Source organism: Geotrypetes seraphini, chromosome 8 (assembly GCF_902459505.1).
Source record: "Geotrypetes seraphini chromosome 8, aGeoSer1.1, whole genome shotgun sequence".
NCBI lineage: Eukaryota > Metazoa > Chordata > Amphibia > Gymnophiona > Dermophiidae > Geotrypetes > Geotrypetes seraphini.
In genome coordinates this window covers 89313153-89329675 of record NC_047091.1, presented here as the reverse complement: position 1 = coordinate 89329675, position 16523 = coordinate 89313153, and the positions used below count along the sequence as shown (strand labels likewise).

General features: G+C 44.3%; 1 protein-coding gene across 4 annotated transcripts in view; it reads right to left on the bottom strand.

Annotated features, from left to right (window-relative positions):
* Positions 1–3316: 3316 nt before the first annotated feature.
* Positions 3317–16523, bottom strand: part of LOC117364466 (very low-density lipoprotein receptor-like) — a 30945-nt gene continuing 17738 nt past the window's right edge. For all 4 annotated transcript variants that reach the window (XM_033953665.1, XM_033953666.1, XM_033953668.1 and 1 more), the window contains exons 6-7: positions 7707–7849; positions 3317–4828 (exon numbers count right to left, since the gene is read on the bottom strand). In XM_033953665.1, coding sequence (XP_033809556.1) covers positions 4793–4828; positions 7707–7849 — 179 coding nt within the window. In that variant the 3' untranslated portion in view covers positions 3317–4792. The remainder of the gene's footprint in view (positions 4829–7706; positions 7850–16523) is intronic.

Here is a 16523-nt window from a genome sequence, read left to right as displayed (position 1 = left end):
AACAAAGCCCTAACTGCACAAGCTTTGAACATTTATGATTTTAAAGTGTTTGAGGCTTGTGCAGATGAGGACGGAGCTTGCAGGGATGGGGCAGGGGCAAGGACAGTAAAATAACTCACGGGGACAGGAAAGGAAAATGAGTTCCCACAGGGATGGAGAAAAATTTGTCCCCGTGTCATTCTCTAGTTTGTGGGTTGCAGCTCATTGGTCTGTCTCCATCTGCTGGCTGACAGGCATTAACTCATACATTCTGGACTGTTTAAGTCAGGCCAAGAAGGAAGTTTTGTTGGATACAGACTGGAACTGATTGCCAACTCTAGATCTTGGTAGCATTAGATCCCAGCTTGGGCCTGAGCCTGAATGGATTGCTTTCCCTTCCTGAATGCAAATGTATAGCATTTTCCTGCCATTCTCCCCTCCAGTATGTGTGTGTAAGAAATTCCTTCCCTAATCTCCAATATGTGCTTCTTCTATGCATAAAATATCCCTCCTCCCCAATTAAAATCAAATGCACAAAATATTTTATTCCAATTTTACTAATATATTTCAGGCATATCTCTAAATCAATAATTTAAACATAATCTACATCTCTTATATAATCCCTGAAGCAGGGCTTCATACCCTTAAAAATAGGACAGTTAACAGATAAACCTTAAATATGGAAGAATTCTTATAAAACATTCACTATTAAAATAATATCCTGCAAAAAGTTTTGTATCCACTACTTCTACACATGCCTGGCTGAGCCTCCGCGTGTGCAGATCACCGGACTGGATGGACCCCAGGTCTGATCCAGTGCAAGCATTTCTTATGTTCTTGTGTACACTTATCCAGGTCAAAATTTGTAATATCATTTTTTATACAAATACCACAAAACGATTACAATATAATCAAAATTCAGTACCGTGAAATGTGCTCAGAAAACCAAAACGTGACCACACAGCAGGAATATGGTCACTTATCTATCATCGCACATTGTTAATATGTTCAAATAATCTTAGCAATAGCCACAAAAAAATACTAAGTCCTAATTTTGAGCATATTCTTGATCAGTGGTGTAGTGAGGGATGTTTGCACCAGAGCAGAGGTGGTCAACATCACTGCACCATGTGCCCTCTCTAGCGCTCCACTCTAGCATCACCATGCATCCTTACCCACAACCCCTGGTACCTTTTCAAATCTTCACTGGAGCGAGCAGCAGCTCTTACCCTCTGCTTGGCCTACCTCATCCTTCCCTGACGTCACTTCCTGGTCCCTGCAAACAGGAAGCGACATCAGAGGGATGGATGAGGCTGGCATGAGTAGAGGATAAGCTATCCTGCTCATTGCTGGTGAAAATTTGAAGAGGTACAGGGAGAGCAGGGGGATGGAAGAGGAGAGGTACTTGTGCCCCTTGCCATGGCGGTGCCTGGGGTGTTCCACACCCTCCCTTACTATGTCACTGTCAGTAATTAAATCCAGGTGATGAGGACATCAAGCATAAAGTGAAACCACATCTTAGATTACAGAGTGAAAATTAAATGTCTTCTCAAACTACCAGTTTTAAGGAGAAATTCAATTCTTTTTTGGGAGGTGGCATTTAAGGAGGTTGATGTCTAGACTGTGAGATGTCCTCATCACCTGGATTTAATTACTGATAAGTTTTATTTTTGAGCTTATTCATGTTTTGTGGTGGATATTGCTGAGATTGCACACTGCACATTGCAAAAAGTCCAAATCAATGTTATATAGCAGTGGCCATATTCTTGCTGTGTGGTCACATTTTGTTTTCTGAGCAAATTATGGTTATATTGTAGGCATGTTGTGGTATCGATATAAATGAAAGACATTTTTGACCTGGATAAGTTATGAGAAGTTTACAAAAAACATCAACACCTCTGACAGACAGACACAGCACCAGAAACAACTTGTGGACAGTTGGAGGAATGAGACCAGGACTAAGGAAAGCATTACAGCATTCAAACTTCAAAGATGAAAGAACATCAGAAAACACTGAAACATATTACGAGGGGGTCCTGAAAAGGTCTCAGCCCAACCAACCAACTTTCTAAACTCTGAACATTACTTTGGCAGTGTAGCTGAAAAGAGAGTTCATTTATTTTGTTAAGTGCCAATTTGCAAAAACAAAATTCTGAAACAATGTCAAAACACAGCTCATTAATTAAACCATATCCATATCATTCTCTTCTTGGTTGGGCAGAGAACTTTTCAGCACCCCCCTCATAAATCCCTCACAAGCACCAGATTCAGGCATATTGGAGCCAAAAGGGAAATCTGAGCATAGACCTTCCAATGACAGAGGCATGAAAATTAGCCACTTTAATGCTAAATAAACCCTGTTTAACCTTTTAAGTGTCACTGGCTTGAGGCTGGGAGCCATGGACCTGCTCCTCTTGACATGCAGGTTTCTTTTTCCTGTAGTGCTGCCCAGTCCCCAATACTTAAGAGCCTGGAGAGCACAGACAGGTCAGAGAAGGGCACCTCCCCTCCATCCATAGCTGCAGACTATATTTATCATTGTAAACAGATAAACTACTTAACCTAATGAAATTAAACAGTAAACTGGTATTTCAGGTGTACTCAAAGGGAGGCTGGGAGAGGGGGGGCACAGGCCAGCTGGGCTTTTAGAATACAGGCAGTTCCTGGGTTAAGAACGAGTTCCGTTTTTTTTAAACCGTTCTTAAGTTGAATTTGTATGTAACTCAGATCCTATACAGTACACAAGTCTATAAAAACATTAAAGAAACAGTCCTCAGAATAAAGTACTGTAGTTTAAATAGAAAGAAAAAATATAGGAAGTTTATACTTATTTTTGTTCTTCATTCATCCCACTATTCCTTCTCCACTACCACATCCAACATTTCTCCCTTTCATCTCTCTATACCTCACATCTCTTCCACCACCATGTCCAATCTTTCTTTCTCCCTCCTTTTGCCCAACAATTTGACACTTTCTTTATTTCCCCATGTGCACCATCTCTTTCCCTCTCACTGAGACCCATGCCCAACAATTCTCCCATTCTATTCCCTCACTCCCTCCATTGTTCCAGCCTAGGTCCCAAGTTTGTGCTCCCTCCCTTCCGTGTCCCAATGCCACCCTGCTTCTCCCTTCCTGTGCCAATGCACCCCCTCTTCTCCCTTCTGTGGCCCAATGCGCCCCTCGTCACCTTTCTCCCCTCCCTCCCACCCCCACATGCTTACCTTCCCTGGCCAGCTGAGGCTCCCTCCTCCCAGTCGTACTTCTCTTTGAAAAGCTGCAGCTGATCCAGAAGCCTTCTCTCTGACATTAGAGGCAAGGCTTCCAGGTTAGGGGGCCCAGTGAAGGAGCCGCTGCTCACGGCTTTGAAAAGAGGAGGGAGCCTCAGCCAGCCAGAGAAGGTAAACACCTGCGGGTGGGCAGGAGGGATGCATGAATTTGGGATGCAAAATGAGGGAAAGACGAGGGGTACATTGGCACAGGAAGGGAGAGGCAGAACCCTGGTTTGTAAATATGAGTTAGACAAGACAGATGTTCTTAAATCGGGGACTGCCTCTATCCCTAATGAATATACATGAAAGAGATTTGCACATAATGGGGGTGATAGGTACACACTTTCATGCATATTCATTAGGGCTACCCTGAAAACCCGACCTGCCTTCGGAGCCCTCTAGGACAGATTTAAATACTCCTATTTACATCCCTGTTAGGACAGACAGGAGGCCTAAGCACAGATGCCAGTGAGACATATTGGAAGATTTAGCACAATAGGAGCACCAATGAATAACTCGTCAGATTACTGATCAAGTCTGAGTAGGAAAAGTTTTTAAAACTGTGGTGAGGGCAGGTACAGAGACCAGTATGCACAGGCTGTGGTGGCTGGCTTCAGGCTGGATTGGAGAAATTGCCCAGATCAACCAGACTTTTGGCATCCGAGATAGCTAGTTAACAAATCTTGCTAGACAATGCTTTGCCCTATCCTGTCCCAAGACATCCTGTGCCATCCAACTCACACACAGAAGGTCATGAGTTAAGATTAGTCTGGGCAGTAGGCCTCAAGCAGGCAAAGCAAAAGTGGGAAATAGGAACTGGTATGTGGGAGGCAAATGCCAATTTTGTGATCAAACATCTCTCCCTCTGCCCTAGAAAATTATATATTTTATAACAATAAATAAGTGAAAATGTATTGATCTTGTTCTGACATGTTAAAACGGAGATAACAGGATGATTTTACTCTATCCTGTCACAGGGAGAAAGGTGTCCCTCATGCTCTACTTAGACGCAGGCTGGTATTGAGGGGGCAGACGGGGGAGAAAGGAGGAGGGAGGGGGAAGAGGCCTACACATAGACTCAAGGAATGACTCAACTCATGGATTAAGCAGCACTTGAAAGCAGGTCAGTTTCTCTGTTTCCCATCTCATTCAGTTTGTGACATGGAGGAGAGACTGGCACACAGCAGTTCAGGACTGGACCAATAGCCCAACAAACTCATTATGTTACTGATTAGTGCCAGAATGTTTTCTCTCTGAACACCAAAGATGACTGAAGACAAATCATAAGTCCTTACTGAGGTAACTACAACAGATCATTCCATGTACAGTGCATCGTTTCATCTATGAACCTCAATCCCTTGTAGTAAAAAGACAACCTGATTTTTCTCCCATTAACCAACATCAAATACTGCCACCAGCGCATTTTCCAATGAAAACAAAATATGACTCAATCTTGAGCTGCCAAGACAGTTGAAGAGGCCTTTCTTTCAACCACCTTCGCTGCAGCATTCCCACGTGTGAGCAGCTGGAACATGAAACATGGCTCAATCCTCAACAGCTTCTGTGCTTCTGTCCGTCAGCTACAGAAACAAAAGACAAGGGACTGAGGCATGGTACTCTGAGAACGGCTACAATGTTTTGCTGCGAGTTTCATGAATATGGTCAAGGCATACAGAAAACAAGGCACACAGGGCAATGCAGAAAACCAGAAACTGGCTCACTCAGAAGGCCATGCTGTTTTTTAACGTAAACGCCTTGTGGATCTTGTCTGTTTGTTGCAGGGACAAAGTACGACTAGTAGTGCTATAGAAATAATAAAATGAGGAGCCATACAATGAATATTTTTCTCAAAATGGGTAATGTGGGTAAGGGGGGAGGGGTTAATATGGAGTTTACTACCACTACTACTCCTCATTTCTATAACACTACTAGGCATATGCAGCGCTATACACATTATATGCAGGTACTATTTCTTAGGGCTCACAATCTGGGGCAATGGAGTGCCCAGTGATCTGCCCAGGGTCACAAGGAGGCTACACTAGGTGCTTTAGGGTGAGGGGTTAGGAGTTAAAAGCAACCTTGAGAAAGTGGACTTTTAGTCTGGACTTCAATACTGCCAGGGTTTGACGTACCGACGCAGGGAGTCTGTTCCAGGTAAACAGCAACTCACTTTTCAAGCACAGAACACTAAGTTTAAAAGGGATTAGGTGGGGGGAGCGAGCTTCTCAATTTACAGTAGCCGCCAAAGAAGAGTGGCAATATTACAATTACCATTCCACACCCATAAAACTATTCAAGATAAGGAAGGCAGGTATGTCATGGTGAGCTATAGGGATATAAGTTCCTTCTTTGTAACGTTTATGCCCCTAATATTTATAGCCATTCTTTCTTTTCTTTCTAAGCTGGTGTAGAACACCGACTACAGAATGTTAGTTGGGGGGGGGGTGGATTTTAAAATAAGCTTGAACCCTCAGTTGATTGTGGCCCTGCCGTGTTGGCCTACAATCATGCCTTAAAAGGAGTGAATTTCTTGCTCAGTCAGTTAAATTTACTTGATAACTAGAGGATCATGCATCCAAACAAGCTAGAATTTACATTTTTCTCTAATCCTTAGAAGTATTATGACCGGGATAGCCATGCAAATGGTTAATCGTAATTGGAAAAATTGGGATCACCTTAGTTTTACTTTTTGGTGGGCAAATTTATGTTTGAGTTATAAGTATGAGAAGACGAATGTGGATATGCTGGGGCATTCTAAGATATTCAAGTTAGTTTGGGGCCATTGACGTCTTTTGTGGATTTGTTATAGTTGTCTTTTATCTTTATTTCTGTTGGTATAATACACACACTTCCGGGGGGGGGGGGGTATATCTTTTGTGTGGTTTTATTCCCTGTTGAAAATGTTGGTTGGGAGAGGGAGTTTTAATTTTGATTTGATACTGATTGATTATAAGTGTATATATGATTATTATTTGAATGTATATTGTATTACAATTTTTGGTAGCTTTGAAAACTTAATAAAGATTTTAAAAAAAATAATAAAGTATATGAGAGTTTGGATTACTGGTTAGTAACTAGATCCCTATTCTCAATGAGGTTTAACTTTCAAGTTGCAGCTCTGTTGAACCATTCAAGCACACCAGAGTCAACAGGTGACACAGACATTTCCTAGTTATTTGCTTAGTGAAGGAGAATTCCATAAATATCTCAGCAAGAACTGGGTGGCGTAGTATCATACTAATACAACCCTGAACATTGATCCAGGGATTTTTTGGGAAGCTTTCAAGGCAATTATTCTAGCAAAACACTTGAATGCATTTTTGCCCACAGTGGTTCACAGTGACCACTTCTAATCTTACCTGTTCCACTCGCCAGACAAAGGACATCCCATATTTATGTTTATTCAGAAGATCCGATATATCTCTACAACTATACAGGTCACAGTGGTTTACAAAAATCATACCAAAACAGTACAGACCTACAGCAGTCAAACTAAAATCTAAAAACCAAATTGTTTTAAATAATTTCTTGCAGGCAGTAGTCTGTGCAGCTACACAACTCCCTACAACCTATAAGGTCAAAAGCATATGGAGCTTTTCACTACCAGGCACCTGTGTATTAAAAGAGGGACCATAGCAACTGGACTGTGACATCACAATAATATGACCTGTCAGTAATGTCATCACTCAGGAATACGCTCTCCCCAGTTATGAGCTGGTTTAACCCTCTGCTGTCTTTTGATCTATAATTTGTCAACACCAAACTGGTAGACCTTTGCTGCATACAAGCCTCATGAAGTTAGTGGAGCATCACAAGATGAAGTAGTGTGGGAGTCTGAGATCAACTTATACTGCAAGAGCCACAGAAGTCACATCATATACTACCCTCACCTCCCATAACACAATAGGACCCCTATCATCAGTCATCACATTGGACAGACCAGTAATTGAAGGACAAGTTTAGCATTATCCATAGTCTTCGAGTTGGATCCATGCCACCCCACCCCACATCAACGTGTTGACAAATAATGGGGGAAAAAAAGCTGTGCTGAGATCAGCGCTGGACACCAGAACAATGCAGCCCAGTCCTTTCCCCATCATATGGCCAGCTATGGTGATGGCCCTGGCAGGAATTACCTGGCTGTACCTCCCAGTACAGTCACGAAAAGATCATAGCAATCTTAACAATGAATGTACTAAAAATATCAAAATATCTTTTGAATATTTCTAATAGACAGAAAGACAGCAAGCTCTGCCAGCTAAGGGGGCTACTGTTAAGACCTATTATTTTACTGTTATTAGTAATTAAGTCTCATTACATAAAATGGGGCCTATGGTAAAACACATCTTAAATGGTAGCCCACATTGCTAAATATGCCCCCAAATCTGAAAAGACTGCCCATTCTTAGTATCTAAAACTGGCAGTATTCCCATTTCCCCAGACAAAAAAAATACTGACCATGTACGAGATGGAGCTGGATCGTATCTTCTCGGGCACTGTTTGCTTCTTAGAGATTTGCACAAAGTCTGAAAGCAGAAAACTCCACTTTGATTTTGTACCACACCACCATCCAAGGCAAGCCAGAATAAGACCCAAGAACACTGCAAAGGAAAGGAGCTCTTATCAGTTTCACATGTGTATTATCAGTATACTAGAATTTACCACATTAAAAACTGCAATCTTATATATCCAATATAAAAGGTCATCACCCCTCTAGAAACAAACAATCTAGCTTTCTCTTGGAGCGATTCAGCTGCTAGTAGCCTGAAAGTGGGCTATATCAGCGACTCAGCCATTTGGGACAACAATATGCATGACCTTCTTCTTACATGTGCATAACCTCACGTCTTACACGTCCTGGGTGAACCAGGAATGGGAATATTGTGGAGGCCCAGAGGGAGGGAGGGGGCAAAGTGGAAATCTCAGTCACTGGTTGATATTCAGTGCCATTTAACTGGCCAGTTAAATAGTGCTAAGCCGGCTAACCGCAAATATTCAGTGGAAATAGCCAGTTATCTCAGTTGAATATGCACAGTTAGTGGCTAGCCTGGTCACCAACTGTCACACAACATAGCCAGTTAACACCAAATATTATTGGCTGATCAGCTAAGTTTAGTGTCCAGATAGATTTGCTATTTATGTGGGTCTTTCTTTGGCCGCTAAATGCCAAGTTGATATTTATTGTAGAGAATGACACGGTGACAAAATTCTTTACCGTTCCCGTCCCCGCAGATAACTGCGGGAAACCATCTTCATATCATTCTTTAGGGAGAGAGGGAAGAATCAGAGTACGAATGGCCATAACCACTGACCTGCAAGCTTTGCTTTGAATAATGCTGGTGTAGAAGGATTGAGATTGAAATAGACACTAGAAAATGACATGGGATTATTTCCCGCGGTTATCCGCGGGGACGGGAACGGTGATGAATTTTGTCACCGTGTCATTCTCTAATTTATCGGCTGATCGGTTAACTGGCTATTCATTGGCACTCACCAGATACATCCTGGCATTGAATTTCCAGGTTCACTGCCACCCATGGGAAATATCGGGCCCCTAGTTACCTGATTTAAGCTTCACATTTCCAGGACTGGGTCACAGACCCCAGTCAAAGACTTTCACTGTGATGACCAAGCATAAATCTGGAGGAAAAGTACTTAACAGTTCATGGTGCTGCAGTCCAACAGAAGTCGATTCCATGCGAGATAGTACTATCACAATCCTCCTCCTTCAGAAAAAGGAAGTGCACATCTCCTTCCTACTCAGACTGAAAAGGTTCCAAAGGCAGTTTCAAGGTCATGAGGAGGAAAACAATTTACAGCCCAATAAATCAGATGTAAAAAGTGGCTCTGATTCAGGAATTCTGTAAAAAGGAGGCATATGCTCTCAGGCTTACATTTTTACAAATCATTGGCAGCTTGGCAAGTCGAGCTAAAGGAGGGGAAGGCAAGGGTCAAAATGAACCCCCCTTCCCCTCTTCTGCTTCAGGCATACACCTAAATTGTACGCTCTTTCATGCAGTGACTTCATGCACTGTACTGAACTGAATTCCAATAATGTTGTAAGCCGCTTTGAGACTAAAAATCCTAAAACAAGAAGTTTCATGCTACAATGCATTCCTCAGCAGATTCTGCTGCCAAGCTCCTGCTGCTCAAATCAGAACATTGCTCCCTGGTTTTTAATTATTCTTCAGCCCTGTAAAACCTTGGGACCCTTATGAACTAACATACTGAATTCTCTTTACCATATAGAGTGCTATGAGTGCAAATTGGTCTCCCAGAGCAAGGGCCACTAAGAAAAAGAGGGCTGATATCACAAAACTGAAAGACAGCGTGGTGGTGGTGGGGAGGAATTTACTGATGCCTCTTCTGCTGTACAACTTCCCTTCAGATTGGAAGATTAGGTTTTCACCTTCGATAATCTTTTTCTTAATCTGTCCCTGGAGGACTCAGTACATTAGGTGTTCAATCCCTTCCCGCAATCTGGGAGTTGCAGAAATCCAAACACTTTTCTGAGCACATGCTCCTCCCACATTAGAGAGGGTTAGAGCCCGCTGTAGTTCAGTCCCAAAGCCAAGCAACATACCTGAACAAATCCATGACAAGGAAGGGGGTACTGGGGAAGCTCCCCAGCAACATAAACAATTTGTGAACTGGTCTGCTCTGCAAAACATGAAAACAAGCAATAAACAGGCACCAAGGCAACACAGAAAAAGCATTGAGGAACAATGTAGAACTAGCCTGCTGCGTGCAACGAGCACTCACATGAGACAGCCTTCAGTAATACATACTCACAGAAGTGGAAAACTTCCCACAGTATCTGTCAATAGACTGGAAAATCCTGAAGCCTGGAAGGAGAATAAGAGAGGCAGAAAGCAGGCGATTCAGAACAAGTGAGAGGACAGGCTGGACTGAATCTTCCAGGGGCTAACAGGAAGAAGATTATCAAAGGTGAAAACCTAATTTTCCATTCTGTTACGTCCCTTCTGGATTCAGTACTCTAGGAGATGTACCAAAGCAATGGCAGAGTCTAGGGCGGGACAGAAGTGCCTGCCCTCAACACCAAGGTCCCAAAAGCAGTATCAGAGCGAGCCACCACATCCACCCGGAAAAAAATCTGGTAAAGGTAAGAAGAGAGGACCAAGGAGCCACCCTGCAAATTTTGTCTGGAGAAAATGCACAAACCTCCACCCATGAAGCAACAACACTTCTAGTGGAGTGGGCCTGACGGGAAACCAGCAGCAGCTTGCTGAAGGTAACATAAGCCGCAGAAATGGCCTTACAAATCCATCAGGCAATCAAGGTCACACGCCAGTCTACTACGCCGAGGTGGACCAATCAGGACAAAATGCAGCAATCCGAGTCCTAAACAGCCTCAATTACTGTGACCCCTACCTCCCCAAGCAGAACAATGGCTACCTATCAGGAAACACTGCATTTTCAAGACTCTGGTAATCGCCCACAAAAGATTCCACAACATAGCCCCTATACATATTTTCCAAACTACACCAGTACACTCCCAATCGCCCCCTCCGCTCAGCTGCGGAAAGACGACTGTGCATCCCCCAGGGAAAATCTCTCCAGATGGAAACAGCCTGAAAACGCTCAGTCATTTCATTCCTCAGCTTTAGAACCAGTTGCCTAACCAGATAAGATCTCAGAACTCACTGATGACATTCAGAAGAACAGTGAAGACCCTCCTTTTCAGCTAAACAGACTCTGACGGACCGCCTCCTCCTCTTCTGTAACCCCCCCCCCCCGTGTACCCCTTCATTTAATGACCAATTTTGACCCTAATCTGTGAAATTCCAAATTTTTTCCCCCTTTGTTCCCACTACCTTATGTCCTTAGCCTTATGTCCTTAGCCTTTGGGAAATGTCTGCATTGTGAATGTCATTATGTAACTCGTTCTGAGCTTCGGGGAGGATGGGCTAGAAATTGAAATAAATAAATACATAAATAAAAGATCAGATAGCAGAAAATCATTAGTCCTCTCCAAAAGACTCTCTTGACGTCCAACTTATGGAAGATCCGAGTCTATGGAATGAAATACATGCAAATGAACCTCCATCAGAAGAAAGGAAGGTACAGTATGGAAAGCATCTCCAATGTCTGTAATACGGAGAAAGGATCTCCGCACGAAGAGCTTGAAATACGCTATGCCAAGACAAAAGGTGACCAGACCGTGAGCTTCATATCCAGAAGAGTAGCAGCCTTCAGTGGCTCAAATAGGGGTTCCACAAGACCCTGTAGAACGATGGTAATATTCCACGAAGGGAAAGGATGACGCAAGGGAAGCCGCAAACAAAGCGCCCCTCAGAAACCTGGTCCCACCCAATGCTGAGCAAGAAGCAAACTAGAACCTCATGCACAAAAAGCTTGCAAGCAGAACTTTAAGGGAGGCCACCGCTAAACCCTTATCTAAGTCTACTTGAAGAAAAGCCAGGACCACCAAAATGGGAGTCCGCTCAGGCACTACCCGGTCCTCAGCACACCACTGTTGGGAAGCCTTCCAAGCTGAGGCATAAGAAGCCATAGTTTAGGGATTCTTGGACTTCAAGAGCATTGAGGACTTCCTCTGAATAACTGCACCTCATCAAGGCTAAGCACTCAAGAGCCATGCCAGAAGACCAAAGCCCTGTGGGTCTCAACAGGCACCGGACCCTGACCAAAACGTGAGAAAGAGGGAGATTGAGTTTCCTGTCCCACTGAAGACTGACAAGATCCGCAAACCACAGATGAAGCCAGTGCAGAGCAATTAGAATCATGAAGCTGGGATGGGTCGCTATCCAAGCAGCTGACCCGACCAACCAGAGGCCACGGAGATAACACAAAGGAGCTCATGAGCTGGCTAGGGTTGAACCAAGGCGTTCAGCCCCATGCTTCTGCCCTCTGTTCTTTGATTGAAAAAGCACCTGACCTTAGAGTTCGTTCTCTACTGAAGCCATCAAGTCCATCTGAGGTTGAACTCAGTACTGTATGATCTAATGCTTTCCGCAAGAGGGATCATTCTCCTGGGTCCAGATCTTTATCGACTGAGGAAGTTTGTCGACATCAGACGTAACTCCATCCAGCAAAACAGCATGTGAGTCACCTAGCCCAAGGGAGGGCTTCTTGTGCCCGCTTGATGAATTATATACGCCAACACTATAGTGTTGTCCGAGAACACTTGCACTGCTTTTCCTTCTAGAGTGGGCTGGGAGTAACACCAGAAGAATCGTCTGAAACTCCAAATGACTGATCGACCAACATCACCGACAAGGAGTCCACTGGCTCTGAATGGAGCGGTCCCCACAGTGATCACTCCAAACCAACAGGCTGGCATCCTTCATAAGAGTTAACCACTCTAATATCTGAAGAAGCTTGCCTTGGCTTGAAGCTTGCCTCCCCTTGAAGCCACCAGCGCAGACTTCTGCATGCTGGTTCCATCCAGTGAAGCGGCATCTGAAAGGGATGATGGAGACCACCAAAAGAGGAGGGACTCCTGTGGAGGGCGCATGTGTGCACTGGTCCAAGGGACCACCTCCAAGGAGGCTGTCAAGGACCCCAGCACCTGTAAATAATGCTAGGGCATTGAAGCTGGAAGGTTCAGGAGATCTCTGATCTGCTGCTGAAGTTATTTTGACTGCGTGGCTCGGGATGAAACGCATGACCCTTCTGGGTGTCAAAAAGAAGATCAAACAAAACCACAGTGGAGATATGTAGAAGTGTTGGTGTTAAGTTTATTCAACAGTCATAAAAAGTCTGTGTGGTGGCTCGACATGCACATGTTTCGGCCAATATGGCCTGCCTCAAGAGCCTTGTTCAAAATATTCAATTACTGTTTGTGTGTGTAGAGACCAGTACGGTGTCTTCATTACACTTTATTATGGTGTATCACTCAAGTAATTGAATATTTTGAACAAGGCTCCTGAGGCAGACCATATTGGCTGAAACATGTGTGTGTTGAGCCACCACAAAGACTTATGACTGTAGAATAAACTGCACATCAACACTTCTCCATATCTCCACTGTGGTTTTGTTTGATCTTGTTCGGATTGTGGAGAACTTTCTCCTGATTTTCCTGTCAAAAAGAAGGCCCAGATACTCGGTGGCAACTGGCTCTTTTTGAAGTTGACAATCCAACCCAAGCTCTGTAGCAGAGAGACCAGTCTCCACTGTATGGGCGCATTCGTGTCGAGACAGAGCTTGGATCAATCAGTCATCCAAGAAAGGATGGACTTGGACACCCTGCCTGTGGAGAAAAGCAGCTACAAGTACCATCACCTTGGTGAAAGTGTGGAAAGCTGACTAGAAATGCTGTTGCAGAACATGAAAACAAAGAAACCTGCAATGCTCCGGAAATATTGGAATATGGAGGAAAGCCTCCGTGAGATCCAAGGATGCTAGAAACTCCTCAGCAGAGACAGCAGCAATGACTGTGCACAAGGGTTCAATTCAGAGATGAGGAATCCGCAGGAAGTGATTGACTTGAGATCCAGAATGGGTCTCCAGTCCTTTGAACCGTACTTTGGCATGGCAAAATATAACGAGTATCTGCTGAAACCTGATTCATGTTCTGAATGGGTTCTAGTGCGTGGATGTCCAAGATATGCTGCAAACTAGTGCTGCGAACTTTTGACTCCTTTTCCAGCCGACCTGCTGGCAAGTCCAGAAACAAATCTGGAAGCAAAAGAAATCTCTCTTGTGCCCCTCTCAAATGATGTCCAGCACCTATTTATCTGAGGAAATGCAAGTTCACTCCTGGTAAAACTGAGCAAGGCAGCCCTCTGGAGAGCTGTTTAGGAGTAGTAGCTGCCTGGGATCTAGATGTCTGAGGACATCTGGAATTGGAACTGTCACAGGAACTGTATCCCTGATGAAAACAGCAGTAGGGGCAAAAATTACTACCGTCCCCTCCTGAAGTCTGGAAAGACTTGTTCACAGGGAGAGACTTAGGGTGGCAATCAGCAACACCAGCCATGAGGTCATCCAGACCTTTCCCAAAAAGAAGCCGACCCTTGAAAGAGTCTGCTTAAAGGGATCTTGAAGGCAGTGTTCCCAGCCCAAGGACAGATCCAAAGAGGCCAGCACACATACACTGCATAAGCAGTAAGAACGCGAATGAGATCATAAAGGGCTTATGCACATAATCCACACCATCCATCACTAGCTGGGAACAGAGAGCACCCTGTGCAGTCACGTGCCACAAAGGAGGCTGCCACCACCTTGATGCCTGAAGAAGCCACTTCAAAAAGGTTTGTTTAAAACCTATCATCCTGGAAGTCCTTAAACAGGAGCCTTATTCAAAATATCTCTAGGGAGGTCCGTTTAGCAGGTATCCTGCACTATGGCAGAATCCACCTTAGGTTGCTCAAAAACTGCTGAAAAGCATGAGCCAGTGAATAACACTTAGACATAGCTTGAGAAAGCAGCCTGGGCATCCTATTTTTTATTTATTTATTTATATACCACTTATATCCTAAATGGTTTACATTCAGGTACTTCATCATATTTCCCTATCAGTCCTGGCAGGCTCAAACTATCTAGTGCAGTGTTTTTCAACCTTTTTACACCCGTGGACCGGCAGAAATAAGAGAATTATTTTGTGGACCGGCAAACTGCAAAGGACTAAAATTTAAAACCCCCGTTTCTGCTCCATCTCCGCGAGCTCGGTCACCTCAGTAACTATAGAAAAATAGACAAATATAGTGCAAAATATAGACAGCAGATATAAATTCTCAAAACTGACACGTTTTGATCACTAAATTGAAAATAAAATCATTTTTCCTACCTTTGATGTCTGGTGATTTCATGAGTCTCTGGTTGAGTTTCCTTCTGTCTGTGTAACCTTTCTTTCATTTCTTTCTTTCTGCACTCAGGCCCAAGAATTGTCCCTTTCTATTCCCTCCCTCTTTCCTTCCCATGTCCTTAGTGCCCCCGGTGCCTCCTTCCCATGTCCTTAGTGCCCCCGGTGCCTCCTTCCCATGTCCTTAGTGCCCCTTCCTGTCTTTAGTGCCCCCAGTGCCTCCTTCCTATGTCCCTTTCTCTGCCTTCCACACTTTGTCCCACCCCCACCCTCGAAGCTTGCCTGCCTGCCTACCTCCTTCCTTCCCTGTCACGCAAAAAAAAAAAAAAAAAAAGCCTCCCTCTCCCCTGCTCTTACTGCACTGCTGCTGCTGCTAAAGCCGACAGGAAGTCTTCTTTCTGACGTCAATTCTGATGTCAGAGAGGACATTCTGGGCCAGCCAGGCAGCGATTGGCTAGCCCAGAACATCCTCTCCGACGTCAGAATTGACGTCGGAAAGACGACTTCCTGTCGGCTTTAGTAGCAGCAGCAGGGCGATAAGAGAAGGGGACCTGGGGAAAGGAAGGAGGGAGGGACAGGAAATGATCGCCTGTCCCGTTGTCCCTGAGCACAGCTTCGGGACACTGTCTCGAAGACCTATGGTCACCTTAATCTTGCCGGCCCTGCACGGACCGGCAGAAATTTTCTGCGGACCGATACCGGTCCGCAGACTGGCGGTTGAAGAACAGTGATCTATTGTACCTATTGTTCTGTAACTAGGCCAAGAAGCTGTGGATGGGATGGAAAAAAAATAAATGATAGAACAGCAAATTAGAACGGTCCATGACCAAACACTGATGTAGAAAGAGGAGATTCCAATTTGTTGCTCTTTCAGAACCTCAACAATAAAATTGTGGACAGAGCCATGCTGAAAAAGTCTGCAAAGGGGTTCTCACCCAAATCCAGACTCTCAGGGCGACCGTGTTGACTAGTCCCAGCAAGGGTATCAGCTGGATCCAAAATAAAAGAAGTGTCAAGAGACAAAAGCGCTCCTGAAAAGGATCTCTGCCACTGGCGCAAGTGGTTTAGAAGAAACAAACTGCATCCAACAAGCTGGGTCTGAAGAATACACTTTCCAGAGAAGCAAAAAAAAGTCCAGTGAAAACTCACACTTTGTCCACAATAGGGCCCTGCTGAGGCCCTTGCACCGCTCCAAAAGAGTCCCCAGACTTGGAGTGCAAGTGTTTAACGCCAAACTGCAGAACAGCCTCTGGGCAAGATTTTTCTAAAATCATAGACCCAGGCCAATTCCCCAGCCCTGGAGGACTTGAAGGAGGCAAAGCCCAAAACGCCCAACCCCTACCCCAGTGTGTTGCAACACTTGGTCACTAATCCTGGTGCCAATCCAGCACAATCAATGCACACATTCAACAGATTAGGGGCTGGGGAGTCCATCCCAAATGATTTTTTATCAAATTGAGGGTTTTTTTATGCAAAAATAAAAAAAGATT